The sequence below is a fragment of the Scatophagus argus genome, chromosome 21, assembly GCF_020382885.2.
Source record: "Scatophagus argus isolate fScaArg1 chromosome 21, fScaArg1.pri, whole genome shotgun sequence".
Taxonomy (NCBI): domain Eukaryota; kingdom Metazoa; phylum Chordata; class Actinopteri; family Scatophagidae; genus Scatophagus; species Scatophagus argus.
Genome location: NC_058513.1, coordinates 19,995,646 through 20,018,164, shown reverse-complemented (window position 1 = coordinate 20,018,164; position 22,519 = coordinate 19,995,646). Strand labels below are relative to the sequence as shown.

Here is a 22,519-nt window from a genome sequence, read left to right as displayed (position 1 = left end):
GCATGATTCTTTTTCCATAGAACCTATTATAGTTTATGTTTGAATGCAGAGTAAATGCTAAATCCACTGAGCTGTAAAATCTTTTTTGTCTTTACTTTTGGAGATACAAAATGTGTTGCGGCCTCTGAATGAGAGCCGTCCCTGAGCTGGTCAACAAAAAACAAAAGGCAGCTGCGGGTCCATGGATTAACTTAAAGATTTATTAACTGAAATTACAAATCCTTTTGGTTTCATTCTATGAAAAAAACAGTAAACACAAAATCACTCTCCACAGTCTGCCTTTGCAGTCAAAAAACTGTTCCACTTCCCTGTCTGAGCAGCGTCTCCCAGGTGTCACTGATTGACGCACTAAATACCTGCACGTAGCCGCTCTCAGGAGAGGAGGGTGAGGGGCAAGGCATCATAACACAAGTCATCACAAGGAACAAAGTGAAAACTGTAATTCATCTTAAATATAAAGATAATTTTGCCCCAACGAAATGCATATGCTATACTTTATTGTGACCAAGAAACATTTCTCCATACGCAACATGCCTTGACCACTGTGTTTTCATTTTTTGGTATAGTGTTTAATGACTGCTCAGCGGTTTTTCTATCTTGTCCAATTTGTGCAAGATCTGACAAAAATGGTTTGGTTTTGGACACATGTAAAACTATTTTGAGGTGATGATGTAATTTTACAAAATGAATCAGAGGTTTTGTGAATGTAGTTTGAGCAAAAGGTTTTGTTTTTAGAATTCTGAGAAAAGGACAGGAGGATTCAAAAAATGTGTTTTAACTAAATATTTTCTTCCATGAACTTCCATGAAACCAACCAACTTTCATGAAATTAAATTACATGAAACAAGTATTTTAGTTGATTTTGCTATAGGACAGAACTACATTAATAATTTAATGTGCATTAAAGTAAAATTTGCTGTATTTTAACTAATAACATTAACACAATTTATCTACTTGACCCAAACAAATCCAATACGATTTTCTTTAGCAAACTAATTTAGAAATAAACAAGGTAAGTAACCCGAAGAAACGAAACGTAAGCACAACTTGCGCTTTCAACAACAGTCAATACCACTGGCGATCACACTTTAGCAGAGAGTCCAGTAACGACCCGCGCTTACCGTTAACCCCTCTGTGATCCAAGTCAATTCAATTCAATTCAATTGAATTGAATTGCACGCAGACAGCCACAACAGTAGCTGCTAATTCCAGCTTACATAGCTGTAGTGGAGTGCTGAACACAGTATAGCGTTAAGTACTTGATACACTTAAAAACAAAATATATAAAAAACGAATAACTAAAGAAAAACTTTTTTTTTTTTCTTTTACTCTACTCTTAGTTTATTTCGATGCAATAAAACATTTATTTTGAAAGTCTCAGCCGAATGCCATGCGTTAATTCCAGTTGTAGTGACGGCGCCATGATGCAGGGATAGTTTTTATTGTCCATCATCATTCAGCTGTTTTGTAAAGCACAGGCCTGTCTATGTTTTGCTGTTGAAAGACAGGCTAAACTGGAACAGTTAAAACACCGTTTATACTTCCGTTTCAGCGTTAGCCCACCTACGCTTCCGACATAAAGATGTCCCGGGTTCTGATAGTCGGAGCGGGCCTGACAGGCAGTCTGTGCGCATGCCTGCTGAGGAGAGAAATGCAGAATAAAGTTCACATCGTGGTGTGGGACAAGGCAAGAGGCGCAGGTGAGGATTTCAGCGGTGTCAATCAGATCTTCACTTAGAAATCGTACAATTTTGTATTGCCGAGTTTACAGGAAAACTGAATTACACTTTAGTACAGGACTGAGGACAGTTTCCCTTTCAGGAGGCTTTCCTCTTTAATACGGCTTGGAAATGATTGATAGAGCTGAATTTGATTAACAGAAACATGTAGTTAAAAGACTAGCAAGAAATTAGACCTGAGACCAACTTTAAAAGTTTAATTTTTCTGAAAGATGTTTTCTGCTTTGATTTATTCCAAATATAAGAAGGTTTTCTGTTTCTTTTAAATTGTTTTCTACAGCACTCTAATGTGTTGGCACAAAATTGAACATTAAAATAGTTAGATTTATAATCGAGTTTGGTGCAGAGAATGGGGCAAAAGAAACAGTGCTCTGTGTAAAGTTACGTCAAAACTCGTTTCAATCATTAACAGAGAGCTCAACCCACCTGTCTCTGTCTGTCTGTCTCTGCTCGTCTCTCCCTCACTCTCTCTGTGTCTGTCAGGTGGCAGGATGTCCACCAATCGTCCTCCTGCCCCTTCGTCTCACTCAGCTGATCTTGGAGCTCAGTACATCACAGCCACACCAGAATATGCTAAGTCACACCACAGGTACATCACACACCTGTCTGCTGCAACACCTGACTTTAAAGGATAGATACAAACAGAAACAGCAGCAGCTGTCTGTCACACTTCATAGAACAGAGTTAGAGCTAATTTCTATGTAAATAATCAGAGTAAGCAGAATCTAACCCCAACCCTTAATGAAACATCTGAAGATGCCAGCTTGTTATAGAAGGTTAGAATGATTAATGACAACAACAACAACCATAATAATAATAATAATAATAATAATAATAATAACAATAATAGATTGATAAACGTAGAAAATAATTTAATCAATTCCAGAATCACGTCATCATGAACTTAGACTTTACTAATGTTTTCACACAACCTGTTCTCAACACAACCCTATCTTCGCTGCTCAGCTATCTAGATAGATTTATACAAGATATGCACATGACAGAAGACCATTTGTGTGTTTGTTTATTTATTTGTCATTTTGCACAAACAGAAGACGTGTTTAGTACCACTTTTAGCTGCAAGCTAATTTCCATCTGCAGTCATCACAGACAAATCAAACTACAAACTTTACTGCACTGAAGAAAGCATCACAGAACTTAGTTCCTTCTCTAGTTCACTTCACTTCTACTCTATAACCAGCACATCGGCTTTTGTTGTGAAGGTCTTAAGAGTGTGTGTGTGTGTGTGTGTGTGTGTGTGTGTGTGTGTTAGTTTCTACTCTGAGCTGCTGTCTTCAGGCATCCTGCAGCCTCTCAACTCTCTGGTTGAAGGACTGAGGCAGAGAGACGGCAGCAAGGACTACATGACTCCACTGGGAATGTGCAGTGTGGTCAAACACTTCCTGTCTCAGTCAGGTACACACCTACCTGTCTGTCTGTCTGTCTGTATGTTCCACTGAAATTATGATTAGTCCATTATGTCAGTCTGTCCATCTGAACTCATGCCGTGTTTCCATTGCACTGATTCAACTCGGCTTGACATTCTGGGAATGATTTTAGCCTGAATTTCAGACGTCTGTCAATCTTTGGGGTTTTGTTTTTTTTCTTGCACTTAAAGGAGCATAACAAATTGTGGTCTGTCTGCACCTTGCGTGTGTGGGGCTGTTACGTAATGTACGTAAATGTTTCTGCTGAAGAGGCTCAACTTGGTTGAAAACAAAGAACGTGAATGTACAGATTATAATTAAATGTGGTGTCGATGGGGAACAAACTGCTGAAAGTGAGTAACTGGAGGTTGAGTTTCATTACATTTAATACAGTAAAATAAGAAAAAAAACAAGAGGAAGGAAATGAATTCATGTTACATACTATGACTTTGTTTTTTCTCTCTGTGTCAGGAGCTGATTTATTCTTCGAGCATCGTGTGACGGGCCTGTACCGCCGTGGTACATCATGGGAGGTCCAGTGGAACGGGGGAAGTAGTGAGATGTTTGACGCTGTTGTCCTGACGATGCCGGTCCCTCAGATCCTGCAGCTACAGGGAGACGTGGGACACAGTGAGACACACACTTTTATACTACTGTACCTGTGAGGACCTTCACGCTCAAAGCACATTTACTTAAATATTGTAGTCACGTACAGTATTGAGGTACTCGGGCTACACTAGAAAAAAAAAATCAGTAATCTGAAGGTCTTCATCAGTGCGCACTGAAATGTCTGCAGGTTACAGTTTATGACAGATGATGCGTTATATTCAGAATATAAAATGTGCTCCTTGTATCACTTCATTTCATTTAAATAGTGCAGTAAAAATCTTCAAACTGGTTCAGTTCAATTAGTGAATCTGTTTCACATTTTTCTAAAATGTTTTTTAACAGTTCTCATACAGAAAACTGATTTGTTCAGAAATAAAACGTGTTCATTTTAGAAAGATTCTATATGAAAATATCAGAAACTAAATATGCTTAAAGTATCAAATGTAACATACTCATAATTCCTGTCGGTATTTTATCATTGGATCACTGTTAATAAGGTTTAAGAAGGGCTTTTAATTTGTAGTTTATATCCTGTCCTTCCTTTCCTGCACTGAATCCTGCAATGATGCATCATATTCTATAAACTTGTTGTGCACTTGGCTCCATGTGATTTAAACTAACAGGAACTGTCAGATAAATGTACTCAGGTACTTTCCACCACAGCTTCAGAGAGAAAAAAGTATTAAGAAATGAAATGAAACACTATACTGTGTGTGTTGAAGTAGTTTGACCACAAGGGGGCAGCAGCGGCTGTGATGTCACAGTGACTTTGCATACACACACTTATTGATTTAGTGAAATAAATATTTGCATGAACACATTAATGTGATTAAATATGAGAAAGCTTCCTGACCCCCAAGACCAAGGAGCCAATTAATCAACCAGAAAAGGACTGACTATTTTTCAAGGATTTTACTTTGACAAGGTGAAAAGATGACTGCTTCCTCCTCCTGCAGTAGACAGACAGACAGACAGACAGACACACACAAAGGATCAATACATTTCCTCTGATGGTAAATCACTTCCAGTGTCTCCGATTGGTCGATGGTTAATGCACTTATCTTAAAAGCTACAGAACTTTCTGGTGTGTGATTGCAGGCTGGAGACAACAATGCCCCCCCGCCCCCCATGTCTCTAGATGATGATGATGATGATGTCATTTTCAGCTCATCTGATTGGCTGAAAGAGGACAGCGCCCATTTCCTCTGTGCTGAGACACACACACATGTATCTATTATTAGATATGTGTGTGTGTGTGTGTGTGTGTGTGTGCAGCCTGCAGCCTGTTCCTCAAAGATGTGAATCATGAAAAAGGACTTTTTTGTTAGTAGAAAATGTGGGAAAATGATAATTAATCATCAATAAATCATCAATCATCCAATCAGATGATGTCTTACAGATGTCATGTATGTGCAAGAATGTAAACTTAGTGTTGTCACAAACCTGCACTGTCATATACACATGCACATACCGTTCATCTGTCGACTTTACTTTTGAGTCCTCAATTAGAAGGTGCTCAGCCAAGATGTTACAAATATACTGAAATGTCTGTTTGTCTCTCAGTGCTGTCTGTCCAGCAGAAGCAGCAGTTGGATGGGGTCGTGTACTCGTCTCGTTTTGCTGTTGCTCTTTTCTTCCATCCTGATGTGGTTTTCAGTTTTCCCTGGGCGGCTCGTTATGTCACTGACAACCCCTCCATCTGTTACATCGCCGCTGACTCCCGCAAACGCAACGCAGGTCTGTCTGCTCACCTGTCTGACTGCCTCATTCATGATTGAAGGCAAATCAGATTTGTTTCTTGAATCTGTGACTGATGACATTCAGCCTGAGCTCAACGTATTTTCTGCTAATCAGCTAATGTTGACATGCTAAAAGGTAAATGCTACATTAATCTATAACACAGTTACTGAAATTAGCCATTCTGCCTTATTACAGTTCAGTTCAATTTTTTGTCTTTCTGGCTACAATTTGTTTCAATTACATTCAAATACATCTTTTGTCTAAGTTATATTATCGTCATACACTGATGGAGCTGAGACTCATAAGGACATTGGCTGCTGAGCTAAGATACATTACAATGTCCTTGAATGCACCACAGAGGAATTTAGAAATAACCAATCGAACTTCGCTCTGCACAGATGTTCCCGGTCGAGGTCCATCCCTTGTTGTCCACACCAGTGTCCCATTTGGCCTGGAGCACCTGGAGAAAAATAAGGAGGATGTCCAGCCAATTATCTTACAAGAACTCCACAAGCTGCTTCCTGATCTGCCTCAGCCAGTTAGTATTAAGTGTCAGAAGTGGAGGTACTCCCAGGTGAGTTATCACAGGTTAAAATCTTGTGAATACTGAGAAATCCCACTGACATCCTGACCCTGAACTCCTCTCAGTGAGTGATTTGTGATCCCTCCTGTGCTCCTCCAGGTGTTAATGTCAGTACCAGACTGTCCGGGTCAGATGACCATCCTCGACCGCCCGCTGCTTGTCTGTGGCGGTGACGCCTTCAGCCACTCCAACTTTGACGGCTGTGTGGAGTCTGCACTAACCTTGGTCAGTGTGCTTAAGGCCTCGCTGTGAGGCCGCTGACGTGACAGGAAGTACTTCAACCACAAGGATCTGACATTTACACGAGTCATCAGTTAACTAGAACAGTTGATACATTAACAATTTATGAAGTGATTACAGTTACATCAGTGGTGCTCCGACCAGGATTTTTCTGGCCAATCAACGATTGTTAAAAGTATGGGCCAATCACAGTTGTTTCATTGTTTGTCCTGAAATTTTTGTTTCCTGAAGCTATGATTCCACCACTCTGTCACTGCTGGTATCTGTCTGTAACTCCAAACTCAAATTACTTTTACCTCAGCTGAAGCACCTCAGTCCATATATTTACTGTAAACTTGTCATGTTGTCACATTAAACTGCAGTTCACCGTTTAACGCTCGGTGTTCCTCTGAACAGTGACTCTCAGTCCTGCTGTGTGTTTAGCTGTTCGCTTCGTTAGCCGAAAACACTGCAGATCACACTGGTACTCTACTGATCATAAGTAGCTAATGGCTAACTAGCACGTCTCCAGCCAGTATCAATACAGATTTGTCATCTTGATTTAACTATCACAACATAATAGTGAGGTCCTGCCAGCAGTTGTTTGAGACATATGGACGGTATCACTGGAACGTTGCACAATTTTCAGATTCTTTGTGCTGAGCAGTAACTACAGTAACAGCCTGAGAAGACACTCCGATGTGGTCAGTGCTCAGTTCAGATTGACAATTCTTAGTTCTCTCAGTTTCTGTTTTCTGGGAAGACAGGATACCATTCAAGCCTGGTAGTCTGCTATGACATTTTAGTGACACATAGAAAAACTGTCTCCCAACTTTCTTTATTGTTTTTCTGTTGTTATTATTACTTTATGCTGCCTTTTTAAAAATATTCTATTACAAAAGAATTTCACCTCGGGGATACGGATTCTGAAATGATTTATAGCAAATATTGGCCAATGGTGCCAATCAATTGCAGCACCATTATTTAACATATAAATGCTTTAGTTCACTTGTACTTAAGTGTTCTGTGTTTAAATGAATAAATAATTACAATTCTAAATAGATCAATACGTTGTTTTTAATGATTTAAAGTTGTAATTATTGAAATAAGTCTGAAATTCACCAGATGTCTGAAGTTTAAACTGCAGCTGAGCCCCAGTCTAACCCAGTTGTCTTTGGATAAACTTAAACCTTGTTAATCTGTGTTAACTTCCAGGATTAACTCATCCACAGGTTGAAAGTATCCAAATGAAATGATCCTGCGACAGCATCTATCCAAGGGAAGCACAGCACATAAGTGTTGTTAACCATATCCAGCTACCTCACAAACACCTAACAACATTGAAATGAACATAAAGAACAAACAGTGAAGTCCATGTTTGAACAACCATCATGGTGTCACATTTCAGGCACTTCAGCTCTCAGTTGTCACCATCACTGACAAGATGTTGACTCCAGCATGAGGTTTGACCTCCCTGTGGTCACTCTCTTTCTTTGTCAGTCTTTTTGTGCCATAACAGTGGAAGCTGTTCTGCTTGTAGTTGGAACTGAACACTTTGACTACACTTTCTCTGCTAACATCTTCATATCCTCCTAACCTTGTGGAATACTCATGTGCAGTGAGGGCAGGTTGGTGGGAATGCAGGTAGACAGGCAGACAAGTCATCCATGCAAAAGAGATTTTCAACAAATATTGCTTCTAAAATAAACTACTAACCACAGCTTCAAAGCTGGTTTACCTGAGAGCAGCAGTATTTTCTGTTTGGAACATCTCCAGTTTAACTCATTTAAGAACAAAATAAGTTTTCCTTCTGTGACAAACTCAGGATAAACATGACCTGTGGAGTCACCAGAGGATGTTGGTTAGTGTCCTGGTTCTTTCATAACTGTTTGTACACTGAGGTTGTTTCATAGTGGATGGACTGATAAAAGTGAAGAAGCTGCTGGTCTGTGGTTTCTCTGCTACTTCACACTTTGATCTTTTTATAGAAGCAGATAAGACAGAATTAGTTATGGTTTGGTGCCCACAAGGCTCAGTGTGTGTGTGACCTAATTTTTCTCCCGCATGTTCTCCAGTCGTTTGGAGCGCACTCAGTTGTGCTGCTGCAGTGCATTGTGGGAGAAGTGATTATCATTTCTGCCAAGTCACTGGTAGATCTCACATACACCGATATGAAAACCTTGTGTTGGAACACACACTTTGCTTCTGCAGCAGAAAATGAGTTTACCCACACATTTGTTTGAGCATTTTTGTCTAAAGTCAAACTGAGCTGCTGCCTCTGTCCTGTACAACAGAAATGAGACTCACATATTTAGTTTTTTGTTACAGACAGAAACATCTTAGCCACTCTGATGAACTGATGAAATGTTAGGACATTCATGTTCTCCTCAGGATGAACCATAAGAACTTTGGTCATCCTCTGATTCTCTGCTCATCTTGTGCCACATTCTTGTGCTAACACTCGCTTTATGTTTCTGTATCATTTTGTGCTTCTTTCTACTTTTTAAATGAACATTTGTATGAATTGTCATTGTACAGAATAAAAGTACTGAGACAACACAATTTGGTTTAGCATCTAACCAAAAGTATGAAAAGCAGCGAGTGGCGTACACACTGGATAATACACAGGAAGCTGTAGACATGCAGGTGCAAGAGTAACAGAAGGCAGTGCCGCGCTCTGTTAAAATGACATGTAGTGTTTACCTCCAGTTAACAGCTAGAGGTAGATACTACAGAGCAGATATTACAGTACAGACATGGTACAAATGTGAACAGATTACTTGTGAGATGCAGTATGAGCACAGTAATATAAAACATGTGGACATGTGAGTGCATTCAGTAGTCTGAACTGTCCTGACTGATGGGAGCTGTAGTTTTTAAAACTATTCAACAAACAACAGATGTTTATAAATAGTTTATTCACCTTTACAGTGTTTTTATTTCTTATAAAACAAGAAGGGAAAGAATAAAAGAAGTGCTGGAGGAGCATGGGTGACAGTAACATTAAATGTTGATCCACGTGGTAAAGGCCTGTAGCTATAGTGAGTTTTCTGTTTGATTACAAATACATGAACATAAACACTGTGGATGACACAATGATTCTCTACTCGGATTGATTTGCAGATCAATCAAAGCCATGTACAAAAACCAACTCTGTCATGACGTCTGATTTCCAACCTAGTCTGAAACATGAAATCAACAGAAATCAACTGGTTAGCAACAGTAACTGAGGAGGACGGGGCTTAAAGGAGAGTCAGTCTCATTTTGAAATGTTTGACTGGTTGGATATTTAAGCACACCAGTCATCAGAGTCTGTTGGCATCATGAAGATTTTTTAAAAAATCACCTGGACTAACACCAGCCCTAACAGACCCGATGTCCTGTCACTATGCTCCGTCTTTTTGACAGAAGTTAGAAAGCAACAAAGGCGGCTGCTGGACGCAACAGAAAACTGTTGCTGGCTTCACGGTGACATGATGCCTCGGTCTTGACAACACTTTGATCTGTTTCTCATCTACTTCAATAAAAGCCAAAATGGCAAATTCTACAGTCAATTTCTGTTTGTATACACCTTCTACCTTCAGTCAATGGAGAGACTGATCAGTTTTGAAATATGGACACCTACACTGACATCACATCCTTTTATGAATGCTGTACAGAGGGTTGACGTGACAGAACCTGAAGACCAATCTACCTGCTCAACTAACCGACAAACAAAACATTGAAACACAAAACATCAGTCTGAGCTTCATTTTGGCAAGTTTGGTGATGAGAACATTGTGTGTCATCTGCTCAACTAAAAGGCCAAACAACAAGCTTTCTAACAGAAAGAACTACAGGAGTTTGAGTTTATTCTAACATGATTACTGAAGGTTAAAAGTTCATTCAGAGTACTTTCAGTGGGTTCGAAGTTTGAGGTTTCTGTGCAGAGATGTAAAACTCTGCACCCCTTAGCATGACAGTATTTTGGTGGAATCCTTGTCAAAGTTTTCTCTTTGGCCTTCTGGATTGGTACAGGAACCCTCAACATCTGTATGTAAATATTTTCTAAGAATCATTGTACAGTTTTGGACACCGCAAACGTCTGACTCCAAATTCAGTAAAATTTGAGTTGAGAAAGTCCTTTCTGAAGCAACTCCTTATGACTTCTGTCTCAGATGGACATGACACAACTGGGACACGTCGCCTGCGACAACTATAAAACTGTCAAAAGAAGATATCGAGCACCTGAAACAGTGAGTGACGTGGACAGCACCTGCCTGGCCTCAAATACCTGAAACCCATTCAGTGCAAACCAGTGTGTGTAGTCTAACATGAGTGTTGAACAAGAGGTACTAAACCTCAGCAGAATGGTTTCAGGTTTGAGGCTGGACATGTATGAATGAATCTGGATGCTTTATTTATTTTTTGATGCATAACGTGTTGGTGAGATTTGTCTTCATGTAACGTGATGAATTCCAGCAGCGTTCTGACAGACAATGTGTGGCTTGTTTATAAAGCCTGAACCCTAATGGCACGTCACATCATGTGTGATAATGTGGAAATCTGAATCCAGGTTTTCTGATTCTGTTTCTGGAGTTCACACCAGTTTGCTAGAGTTAACAACATGCTAACATGATAATGTGTTTTTAACAACCCCAATGAACAAGTCTATACACCGGTTGTGTCTGAATGGGTTGACGATGGGAGGTGAGGCTGGGCCTGAGAGCACCTAACAGGACTCAAGACAAGACGTGAGTTGTTGTGGCTATATATAAAATGCCAGCAGCAACACACAGGGAGCCTGTGGATAGTTTGGTACAATCACAACAAAGCTGCTTGGAATCACAGATCAAGACTGGACACAAACTCGTGGCTGGTAGAGAGCACCATAGATGGACACCAGGCTCAGCATCAGCCCTGGGTAGCTCAGCTTAGCACCTTAAACTCATCAAGATGAAGTGAAGGCCTAACCACAGCTGTTCAAGAGTACTGGTCAGTTGTTAGCACAAGGATACATGAGGCTTTCATTGAGCCTGAGTGCAACACCTCAACATGTAATCACACAGAACAGTATTTTATCAATGGTAGGCAGCATTTTTCTACCGGTTCCACTGACCTCATTCAGTTTTGAGTCATATCTTTGTCCCATTTTTAATCTTGCCTAAAAAGCACTGACTTTTTCAAAACAGGGAAGCAACAATTCAGAGGTCTATAACCACAATATGTAGTTTCTCTGTCTGGTACAAAAAGGGTTTTTAAGCAGAAAAATGCCTCTCAGGCAGTTTCTCGTATTTCCAATCAGATGAAAGTTGAAGTGGGTCTTTCCCCATTAGCTCTATGACGAAGAAGAATATGAACAGTTTATGATTGTTGCTCCTGTTAAATTTGTTTCACCTTCAGCAAGACAAGGTCAGCAAACAGCTTCAGTCCAGACTAGACTAGGCTTCAGTCCGGACAAGAACCCTTCAGGAGACTGGAGGGTCCCCAGACCTTTCACTTTGGGACATTACCATCATAACCAAACATGCTTTGTATGGTGATCAATGGCCTTTCAGTATTTGAGTCAAGAAAGTGAGGAGGCCTTCTGTTGAAGAAAATGTCAAAATGTTGGTGCCTCTGCCCTCACAGCCTCTCACAATAAAAGCAGCACTGGGTTTTTGTGTTTTCAAGCCTCCAGAGAACGTCCTGCATGATCAGGCTCTTGACGAGGCCCACAATGTTGACAACAGGAACTTCAAGACCAAATCCAGAGTCTACACGGAACAATCAATACCTACAGGAGCAACACAGAGCCAACAGTAAGTATTAGCACCAAAGGTGTTGGAAATCAGAGATCAGAACTAAAACTTCTGACCACACAAAGTCTGGAAGCAGATCTTCAATCAGTTTGGCTGCAATGCAATGCTGTTGACTTCATAGGTGGTCTACAGAGTTATTGATGGAAAATTGATAATAACGTGGGTGATTCAAAAGTTCAGTCATTTTACTGCCCATTAAACGGATCCTAGCCGAGTGATATCATGTCCAGCAGTTGTAGTTTTTGCAGAACACTGGGTGAACAGGAAGTAGCTTACTGTGTGGAGATAAAGTACATACTATAATCATCCAGACACCTGCTTACATTTAGAAATGCAGTTGCAAGAAAAGCCCCAACATTCCACTGAATGTTAGGGCGCCCAAAGAACTGAAACCAAGTGGTTTGCTCCAATGTTCTAAATGAAGTTAATATCAAAGACGAAACTGAGTATCTCTAATGTTCATCAACTTCTGCAAAATCCAGATGGAATGGTTTCAAACCTACTGTAATATTCAAGTGATCCTAAATCTGTAGGTACAATCTGAATGAACTGAAGCGCTTGAATAACTCCATGAAGGATTAGTGAGTAAAATCATTAATAGTTTAAAGACAGAGTAAGAGTTATCACTCATGTCAATAAGAAAGCAGGGACATACAGAGGCTGAATCTCATGACTGATGGGTCATGAAGCCTGCTGGAAGCCATTTGTCAGCAGCTCACACAAATTTCTGGCACACTGGGAGAACAAGGGTTCTCAGAATCTTCTGACTGGTGATCCAACAATACTCCTAAGACTTTAGAACCACAGAGGGAGCTCCAGGTGGAGCGGACAGGGACTTTTTAATAAAAATCTATCTGACTGTCTTAGATATCTACCGCAAACACACACTGGGCCTTGAAGGCTGAAAAACTCTGGACTCAAACCTCATGAATGGCAGCTTCACAAAAAACTGTCTTTCAACAGAAATAAGCACATCAGCTAAACAGACTTTCTTGGATGGACTAAGTTTGAAATACCTGGTCCTTAATAAAGTGCAAACTCCACCCAACTTGCAGCACAGCCACCTCAAGACGAAACACCCTGGAATCATAGATTTATGCTCTAGTTTTTGTCAGGGTGTATTAGTCTACACTGAAGTGAAACTCCAGATGACAGAACAGTTATACTGTGTGAAGCTTGTTTGTTGTTTAGCTTAATGTGAGATATAGAGTAAGACAAGTTAGGGTTAAGCAAAACTGGCAGACTGGCTGACAGAAAGTAGAAATAGCTTTTGTTCACAGTAGGTTTGTACTGTATGTGTTTTCAACAGTAGATGATTGGCAGAACGGCAGCAGATTGTGAATAATCAAAGTTTCTCTCGTCTATTGTCACATTCAAACGACAGGTTGTCACTTCTCTCTGTGCGCTGCCTCGTCCTAAAGGCAGCTAAAAACTTGCAAGCTGCTTGTCCAGCTTAGTCCAAACATAACTCACGACTGAGTACAAAAATGTTAAAACTATGTTTAGGGGCTCATACGTTCTTTGGTAGGAGTTTACAATGTCGGGAACAAGAAAAATTATCAGGCTAAACCAGAACCAAGGATTCCTCAGAAGATCTTGTCCAACTCGACTCAGACTGATCACACACTGACTGACTGGACTGAACCCACTTAACTTGTCCCTGCAGACTCTGTCTGTTAGACAAACTGTCTAACTGGTGTGAACCAGTCCAAATCAGTCAATGCCAACTCAGACCGATTGGCCCGTATGGATTTAATTTTACTAAATTTTAAGTGGTCATCGTCATCATCAGCTGACTTTCCAAAATCTACATGGAGCTATCACTTCAAGAAGAGTGTTTAGTTTGAATTGAGTTCTACCAAAAATGAAGGCGAAAAATGAGACATAAGCACACCATGAGAAGAGTCAAGTCACCAAAAAGAGCTTAACGCAACTGAAGACTGAAGAGAAAGGATATGAAAAAACTTAAGATTGGTAAGCATGAAGTTTCCTAAAACTCTCCATGAAAAAAGGAAAGAAAGAAGGAAGGAAGGAAGGGTACATGGGGATTGTGGGGATTGATCCAACAAACATATTGGTGTCATCGCTAAAGAAGTCTACTCGTTTTTCAGTTTGTTTATATTCAAGTTTTACTCTTTTAAAATTGTCTGTCCATTCATTTGTCCTACTGTCCATTCGCTATTCGTCTGTCCAGCCTGGCCCCTTCCACACACTTTGCACCACCCTCATCACCTTCAGCTGCCAGGTCACCTGATTGTCCAGCTGTGCACTGAGCAGAAGACTGCTGTGTGTGTGTGTGTGTGTGTGTGCGTCTGTGTGGTATGGGGGGGAGAATCCTGATTCGAGTCCCACAGATCAGTTCTGGTCCGTCGATTATATTTCCCGATAGCTAGCAACATGCTAGTCTTAGTTTGGGGATTCGTGAGTGTGTATACATAGATACTGTGTGTGTGTGTGTGTGTGTGTATGCCAGTACATATATGTATAAATATATATGTGCATACCGACACACACACACATACAAACAAACACACACACATGTCTTTATCTGAATATGTGTGTGTGTCTGTGTGTGTGTCAGACTTTTGTGATTTGATTGTGATGGTCCTCTTCAAATGGCTCGTTCTCCGGGTCCGAGTCTGTCGTGTCTGAGTATCGGTAGTGATCTGGTTCGTTGTCACTGACGTCCGGCGTCACAGACGTGCTGCACGCGTCACAGTTTGCTCCTTCCTCGACCGTCTTGGTAAAATACAGCTTCACCTGGGGCAGATAATAAAATGAAGTGAAATCACTCAAGTTGAATTTCAGGATCAATAAGCTGCTGGACGTGTTTGGGTAGGAGTTTGAGGATTGCTGCTCAGTCCCAGCCTGCTGCCTCCACAGATCATAAGTTTAAGGACGTCCTAGCATCGTCACAGAGAGGACAAAGAAACTAGATTGAGAACTTTATTTTACTAATGTTGATACAATTATTAGTATACATATTCTTTCTAATGCAGACCAAAAGTCCTAAAAACTACACTAATTCAACTTTTCCCTTGCTCATAATTCCTTACAGCCTGCTGCTCTTTTTCTCCTTTGCTTATTGTTCAAATACAGTGAGTGACCAAATTTTTTACCTTGAAGTTTGGGGAGAAGTTCCTGTTGGCCTTGTCTTTGTTGGCTTTGTCCAGGTCATTCTTGGTCAAAGTAAGAACCAAGTAGTCTCTGTCGTTGCCTTCTCCTCCGGTCATCATCACCAGGTTCTGCTGCGTTCTGTCGGCCGGCTCACGTAGCATCCCAGCACTGCCGTTCTCCAGCTTGTCGAGGTTCTCTTCCGGCCCAGGGATGAAAAAGGTGTTGATCCAAAAGTGGAACATCTTTTCCTGGAAGGACAAAGTCTGAGGTGATGATAAAATAATCCAGAGCTTTGTTACGTGATCCCAGAGAAATCTGTGACTTCACCTAACGGCGAGTTTCATTTGGTCGCCTTCCGACACAGAGTGACTCAGAGTGACATAGGAAGTCAACATTTAAAAAGAGTCATCAGGTACAGTGCCTCTTCCTCACCTTCATTACTTTGTTCTGTTTGTGGAAGAACTCCACCTTAATGTCTCCACACACAGGAAGTGGCTGAGGGAACTCAAACAGCATCAGTTTGTCTTCCCGTCGGGTGTGAGCAGAGTTGGACGTGTGGATCTTTACCTTCAGCTGGTAAACCACAAAATGAGGATCTGGACACAAACACAAACACATCACACACCACCATTCAATCGCATCTATATATCTGTTTCATCCACCACCTGCAACTTATGTACACAACCTATCATATAGCATATAAACACACAACACAAACAAACACAGCGTGTGAATAACACAGACACATCTTCACATAGACAGACAGACAGTCTTACTGCAGGTTCCTCCAGTGAACATTGGGATGGTTTCAAACAGCATCTTGTGGAAGAGCAGAGCGACTGGTTTGTAGAGCAGCTGGTTCCTTAGCAGGTAGCTGTAGTAGATGACGTAACGTCGCTGACTGGGGATGGTCACACCCTGAACACACACAAACACATCACATCAACCAGCGAACATGTCACATTATCCTGGGTGTCGCCCATCTTTGATGCCGCTGATTCGCGTTCATTCAGGTAACCCCCATATCATGTACTCTAAACCACAGCAGCACCACATGTCTATCATGTTTTGTCTCACTTTGGTGAAACTTGAGAACAGAGGCCAGAGATCCCAGTGGAAGCATTACCTTCTTGTCGGTGGTGCGGACCTCTCCGTAGAAGTCCAGCGCCTCCTGAGCCTCCTGAAACTTGCCTCTATGCAGCAGGTAGGCACAGATCATGACACCAGTGCGGCCTTTTCCTGCCTTGCAGTGGATGGCGGCGACATGCTGCTCATCTTCGCTCAGCCACTGATCCAAGTCCTCGCAGAACGGTTTTATGAGCTCCAGCTGGGGAGGGTTGTGGTCCTCGAATGGATACTGAGCAACTGACAGAGATACAAGCAGAGCTGTGAGACAAACACAACTGGGAGCAACCCAACTTGATATGAGGTCAGAGAAGAAAACTTTGCTGACATCTCATGAATGAATCTCACCTCGGCAGTTGAACTTTGTTGTGTCATAATGTCGCTCTGCACACCTGTGGACAGACAGACAGACAAACAAACAGACAGATGATGATAAACAAGTGCTTGACAGTTAGCAAACTCTCAACTGGTGCTAACATTTATGAACAAGCTCTGATGAGAGCTACATGTGATGTGAGCTACACAAAGTTAACTTCCTCTGAAAAAGAACATGACACGGGAGCTCAGTGACTACTTACAGATTGTAGATCTTATAGTGATTCTTGTGCTTTGAGTCTAAAAACCTGAGAGAGAAACACGTTTAGTTTGGAAACAAGGTGTGACAGCACACCTCATCATAGTTACAAAGCACTTTTAAGGTGTCACAGTGTCTTTCAATGGAGCATCTTAGTGACATTTCAGAGTGAAGGTCTCTGCTCTCAACCATTCACAATAAACACAAATTTCATTCCATTATCATAAGGAACACATGACTTTGGTTTCTATCAGAGTTGTGCTGCACAGCTCAAAGCTTTGTACATAACATTGACATTTGAACTATAAATCGACATTCAAACACTGCATCGCATTGCTCTGTTTAAAGCTAACACAGTCTCAGATAAAGCTTAGCCTAAACTAATGTGATCAACATTAAAATGTTTGGAGAAGTGGACTCCAGTGGCGGCTGCTGAGGACTGTTATCCAATTGTGTGATCCAAACATTTCCAATACCTGCAGAGTGCTGTCAAGTCTAAAAATTAAATCTCAGTGCATTATGTTTTAATATACTGACACTGATGTTCAAAACAAATTTAAACATTTAATTGGTGATCTTGGTCGTGTTGAGGACTGAAAACAAGACTCTCACCGTACGACATCATCAATGTTGTTCCTGTAGACTCCTTCCAGACGCTCAGCAGGGAAACCCATCGCAATGATGTTTGGATAAATGTCTGATCACATGTTAACGATGAATAAACGGTACACGTGTACGTGGAATCAAAGTTTGACCTCTAAGTTTCTATGGGTGTCATGTTGAGAGCCGGGAGGAGAGAAGGTCAGATCGATGCTACATGGCAGATTATCATCATTACTGAGCTGGCTACTTCCCTCTGGCTCCAGTCTATATGCTAAAGCTTTTTTCGTTGACAGAAAAAGCAACACGGCAGCAGCAGTGAAGCAGAGTTGGCATGGGGAAAAAACTGCTGCTCAAGTCAAATACTAATTTAGTATTTAATCACTCTTGAAATATCACAGGTAAAAAGTGGTAAAAAGATTGAACCTTAAAATTAATCCTCATGTAGGTGCAAACCCACAAGGGGAAAACGAATGTGGAAGCAGCTAAAAATTAAATATAAAAACATTCAGTCAGGTGAGGCTTAAGCGTAACAGGCTTATGGTATTAAACAAAGTAAACATCACTCAGTGGTTATTTCAGTGTGCAACAGCTTCATCCTTAACATAATGTCCTCATCTGCCCTGTTTCATTAATTAATAAAAGTAACATTTGACTTCTACTCAACCAACAGAAGATGGGCAAAGGCCTGGAAAACAGGTGGAGGAACTTCACCTCTGACAGGCACAGGAGATGAACCGAAACCAATGAAGAAAAACGGTGCCACTCAACTAAAGAGTCATCGGGACGAGACAAACAATCCTGCCTGGGTCTCAAAATCCTCTTCCAACATAAACTTAACAACTCCCTGTGAACTAAAGCAGCCTCCTCATCTCGTGAATAAAAGGACATCACATTTCAATAATAGTTAGTCAGTTGTTCTCCACTGAAACTTGCGAGAATGAATGAATGAGGAAATGAAGCAGCCGTTTTGCTCTGTAAAGGGGAGGAGACGGACAGAAACCTAACCCTATCAATAAAGTATCTATCTATCTATCTACCTATCAGAAAACCTGCTCCCGACCAGGTTATGTTCATATCGTGGTAAATTAGTCTGAGTACAAGTTATCTTCTTTCAGTGACGGACTTGAGTTACTCCTTTCTCTCAGGTTTGGGTTACCTTCCTCACTGAAATGATTAACCCAGAGTTTCCCTCATTTCAGACTTCACTAATTCAGAGTTTCCACTAAACCTGCTTTCTGAAACAGGCCGCCGTTTTCAGATGCCAAGCATCAGCTGCAGGCAGGCAGACTGACAGCAAGCTGTTAGCATCAGACTTATACTACACACACACACACACACAACAGGGACATGTGTTAAAACAGTATATTTAAACTTCCTGCTCGACAGCAAAGCAGCTCTGTTGATCTGAGACAATCAGACATCACGTTAATCTCTGATCGTCTGTTCGACATTTTATCTTCAAAAGCCTAACAACTAATTGATCAATCGCTAATAAAACTGTTCTTTGGAATCCCGTCTGATAAGTTCACATGAAATGCTGTCCTGTCTTTTCTGTTGTATTTAAAAACAGAAACGACTTTAGCGACATGCTCAAATTGTTTTTCATGTCAGCAAAAAAGCAGCAGAAAAGTTTGGACTTGAATGTGACTATTGTGGGCAAGTTTTCATTTCATTGTACCAAGCCTGTGACAAAGGCATAAACCCAGAAACATGTGACTGTGTGACTCTGGGCTTCAACAATTTCTCTCCAAGATCTGATCCTTGTTATCATGTCATCATCCACATAAATTTTGTTTTCAAAACAAGTCAGCTAGCTTAGCATAAAAATTAGGAAAATAGGCAAGCAGCTGCCCTGACTATGTCCACAGGCAAAATGATGAACATACATGTACAACAGACCCCCCAAGACCAGACCCAAAGACGACGCCTGTTCAGTGAGAATGGCTCACCTGGTGCATACACCTGTCTGTCTTCCCAGCTTACTTCCTGGTTACGCAGCCTACTGAACAGCAGCAGCATTACTCCTGCTGGACCCATCCACAAGTTCCCGCTCAGCCAACAGACTTTACACTGTGCAGACCTTTTTTAATGTATTTTCTCAGCTCGAGGAAGGCTTCACAAAACTGAACGCTTCATGGATCAATCATAGCTAATAGCAGAGTCATAGCTGACGCTGTTGGCGGTTCGAGGTGTCCACAGTTTTACAGACATCTCTCTGATATTACAATATAATTTTTGCTGCTGAACTGCAGATACTGCAGGGACGGATGTTTGAAACTTGTGCACCAGTACAATGGCACCTGGTGACAGGTGTTTTTTCTGGCCTCCACCCACAAGGCAGTAATGAGCTCATTACAACTCTGCGTAACAGTTTTACAAAAACGAACATAAACATGACACAAATTTGTGTTTTGTGTGTCAATGTTTTATGTTAGAATGTGGAATGCATTGTGGAATGCACTATTGCCTCACAGCAAGAGAGTTCCAGGTTTGAATCCAGGTCTGGGCCCTTCTGTGCGGAGCTTGCATGTACTCCAGTTTACTCCCACAGTCCCAAAAAACATGCACAATAGGCTAACTGGCTGCTCCACTTTGCTTAGATGTACTTATGTGGTAGCCCGTCTTTGTGTGTCAGTCCTGTGATTGACCGGTGGCAGATCCAGGATGAACCCCACCTCTCGTGATATGTAAATATATTGTCATTTTGGTTCTTGTTATAAAATGCGTGTACAACAACATATGTACACATGTATTTCTCATCTTAAAAAGAAAACTTGTCAGAAATGTGTTTCGGCTGACAGAATGTTAGACATCTTTCTGAAGGCTGTCGAGACTGTACCTTCAAACGGCAGGATGTGATGTTAAACACTTGCTAGCCTCTTTAATGTGCTGCATGACATGAGAGCGAGGACCTGCAGAACACACACAGTTTACTGTCACTGGAGTTTAACTGGTCTCTGAATCTCAAGGAAATTCAATCGAATGCAACTGGACTTAGTTATTTGTCTTTGAAGACGTTTCACCTCTCATCCAAGAGGCTTCATCAGTTCATGCTCGCTTGACTAGGCTGGGACTAGTCCTAGCCAAATAACTAAGTTCAGTTGCATTCGATTGAATTTCCTTGAGATAACCATGACCTGGATGAATGAGAATATTCACAGGCTGGTCTCTGAATATTCACACGCTTGAAGCTGGAACCAGAGAACTTCACGTAAACTGCAGATTAGTTAGCAAACTGTTGGCGACATATAATGAATATAATGTTATTACAATATTAGTGTACATGGGAATTTGATATTAGTTAACATGGTTAATTATGTTATTAAATCTGCGGTAGTTCCAGTATGACTGCTCGGCTCCAGGTGTGTTTGCAGCTGCCTATCTGGACGGCTGCTGATGCAACGCCACTGACACCGCGGATAGCTTAGCTTGTTAGCAACAGCTACGGTCAGTAGTCCTCTGGTAAAACTTAAGGAACAGATTATTATTTTTATGTACCAAGCCGTATAAATCTTTAGTGAATATCCCAGTAAGAAATGATCCAAACGCCGGAGGATCAAATGTATTATTGGACATAAACCCCTGCTAAAAACATTAGCTGGCCTGATTCGGACACCCTACTGTCGCAAATAACCCGCACCACGAACTCCGTTGAAAAAACGACCAATTCAACGCGCTCTCGTTAGTATTTCCACGTAGATGCCCAGATAAAAGAGAACGTTTAATGACTGCTCGAAATAGAATTACGTACGATTCATCGTGTAACGAGAACTTTATGACATTCACGACATTCAAAGATTTGTTGACGCACACTGCTACCACCGATGCTCTCTTTGATTTAGTGTCAATGTCTGAGCACGCACTGAACTGTTTTTAAAAGTTCCAATTACTACATGGTCGCTTTGACTTGTTCAGCTTTTACGTGCACGCCGATATAAAGAGGAGTTTGTCTGTGACACAGTCTTGTTTTAAGTGCGCAGACTGTTTGTCCACATGGACAGTCCCATTAAATTACAACATTGTTGAGAGAAGTTTTGCATGACGTTTGAGGGCGAACATGCTAACTTAAGAGAAACATGCTAACCAAAACCCGTTAAATTACAGTAAAACTGACAGAGTAGTCAAAGGATACAGGTTAGGTCCAGGTCGAATCCACCCTCCTGGTATCGTCTTTTATTTCTACTGACTATTTCCTTGATTAAGGCAGCCATTATCGATGTCTTCGGTAGAGTCTGTAAAATTATGAAAAAAGTACCGAGAAAAAGCCTGTATTGCTTCTTCCTCGCTACAGAGCCCCCGCTCTCTGGTTGTCGGGGAGAGAAGCTAACTGGGGCAGCTAGCCCGAAGTTAGCTAGCCAGTAGCCCCCCGATTTCCAGAAAGTCGCTGTTTAATATGTCTCAGGGCTGCCTGCCGGATAACAAGAACCAGAGTAGGTCCAATGAGTATCCCGGTAACCGTCCTCTTCGGGGCCACCGTGCGAGCTCCGGTACAGGCAGTGGCTAGCAGACCTTCTAGTTGACAGGCAGCCGGGCCGTCAGTGCTGTTTTCTGGGTCAGAACAAGGGGGCGTCGGGGCCTCCTCCTTGTTCCCACTGCGGGCCCGGGTTTCCAGGTCCCCCGCCTGCAGACAAAACCATCCGCGGTTTTAATTTTGGTTAAGCTCCAGCCCTCCAGACGTCGGATGGATCCAGTTGGATACTTCCCGGCCTCGGTGTGCCGCAGAAACGCCGTGACTGGATGCAGCTCGGTGGAGAGAAAATCTCTCCGAAGCGCCTTTGAGCGGAGGAAAAGAGACGAGACTGAGAGAGAATGTCAAGTTAGAGACAGGAGCAGAGGAGGGGGAGGGGGGGCATGAGGCACATCCGGTCGACGCCTTCAAAATAATTTGCCATACTCACACCGTCATACAATAAGACCAATAAGCAGATCTACAGGTAGCTGCTATAACCTGCCCAGCATTACTGCCTGTCGGTGCCCATGGGTCAGCTGCGGGCAAATCAGCC

General features: G+C 41.6%; 2 protein-coding genes across 2 annotated transcripts; one reads left to right on the top strand and one right to left on the bottom strand.

Moving 5' to 3' along the window:
* The first annotated feature begins 1,344 nt into the window (after window positions 1–1,344).
* On the top strand, window positions 1,345–7,380 carry rnls (renalase, FAD-dependent amine oxidase). The gene is made up of 7 exons (XM_046376918.1): window positions 1,345–1,700; window positions 2,223–2,328; window positions 3,013–3,155; window positions 3,638–3,796; window positions 5,339–5,512; window positions 5,914–6,089; window positions 6,198–7,380. The coding sequence occupies exons 1-7, from the start codon at window positions 1,583–1,585 to the stop codon at window positions 6,348–6,350; spliced, it is 1,029 nt and encodes a 342-aa protein (XP_046232874.1). The 5' UTR covers window positions 1,345–1,582; the 3' UTR covers window positions 6,351–7,380.
* A 3,434-nt stretch (window positions 7,381–10,814) lies between these two features.
* ptenb (phosphatase and tensin homolog B) lies at window positions 10,815–22,339 on the bottom strand. Its single transcript, XM_046376917.1, has 9 exons — window positions 21,649–22,339; window positions 17,526–17,610; window positions 16,918–16,962; window positions 16,688–16,731; window positions 16,341–16,579; window positions 15,991–16,132; window positions 15,647–15,810; window positions 15,217–15,462; window positions 10,815–14,857 (listed from the first exon to the last, which is right to left on the bottom strand). Exons 1-9 carry the CDS (start codon window positions 21,725–21,727, stop codon window positions 14,675–14,677), a joined length of 1,227 nt encoding a protein of 408 aa, XP_046232873.1. The 5' UTR covers window positions 21,728–22,339; the 3' UTR covers window positions 10,815–14,674.
* Window positions 22,340–22,519: the final 180 nt, after the last annotated feature.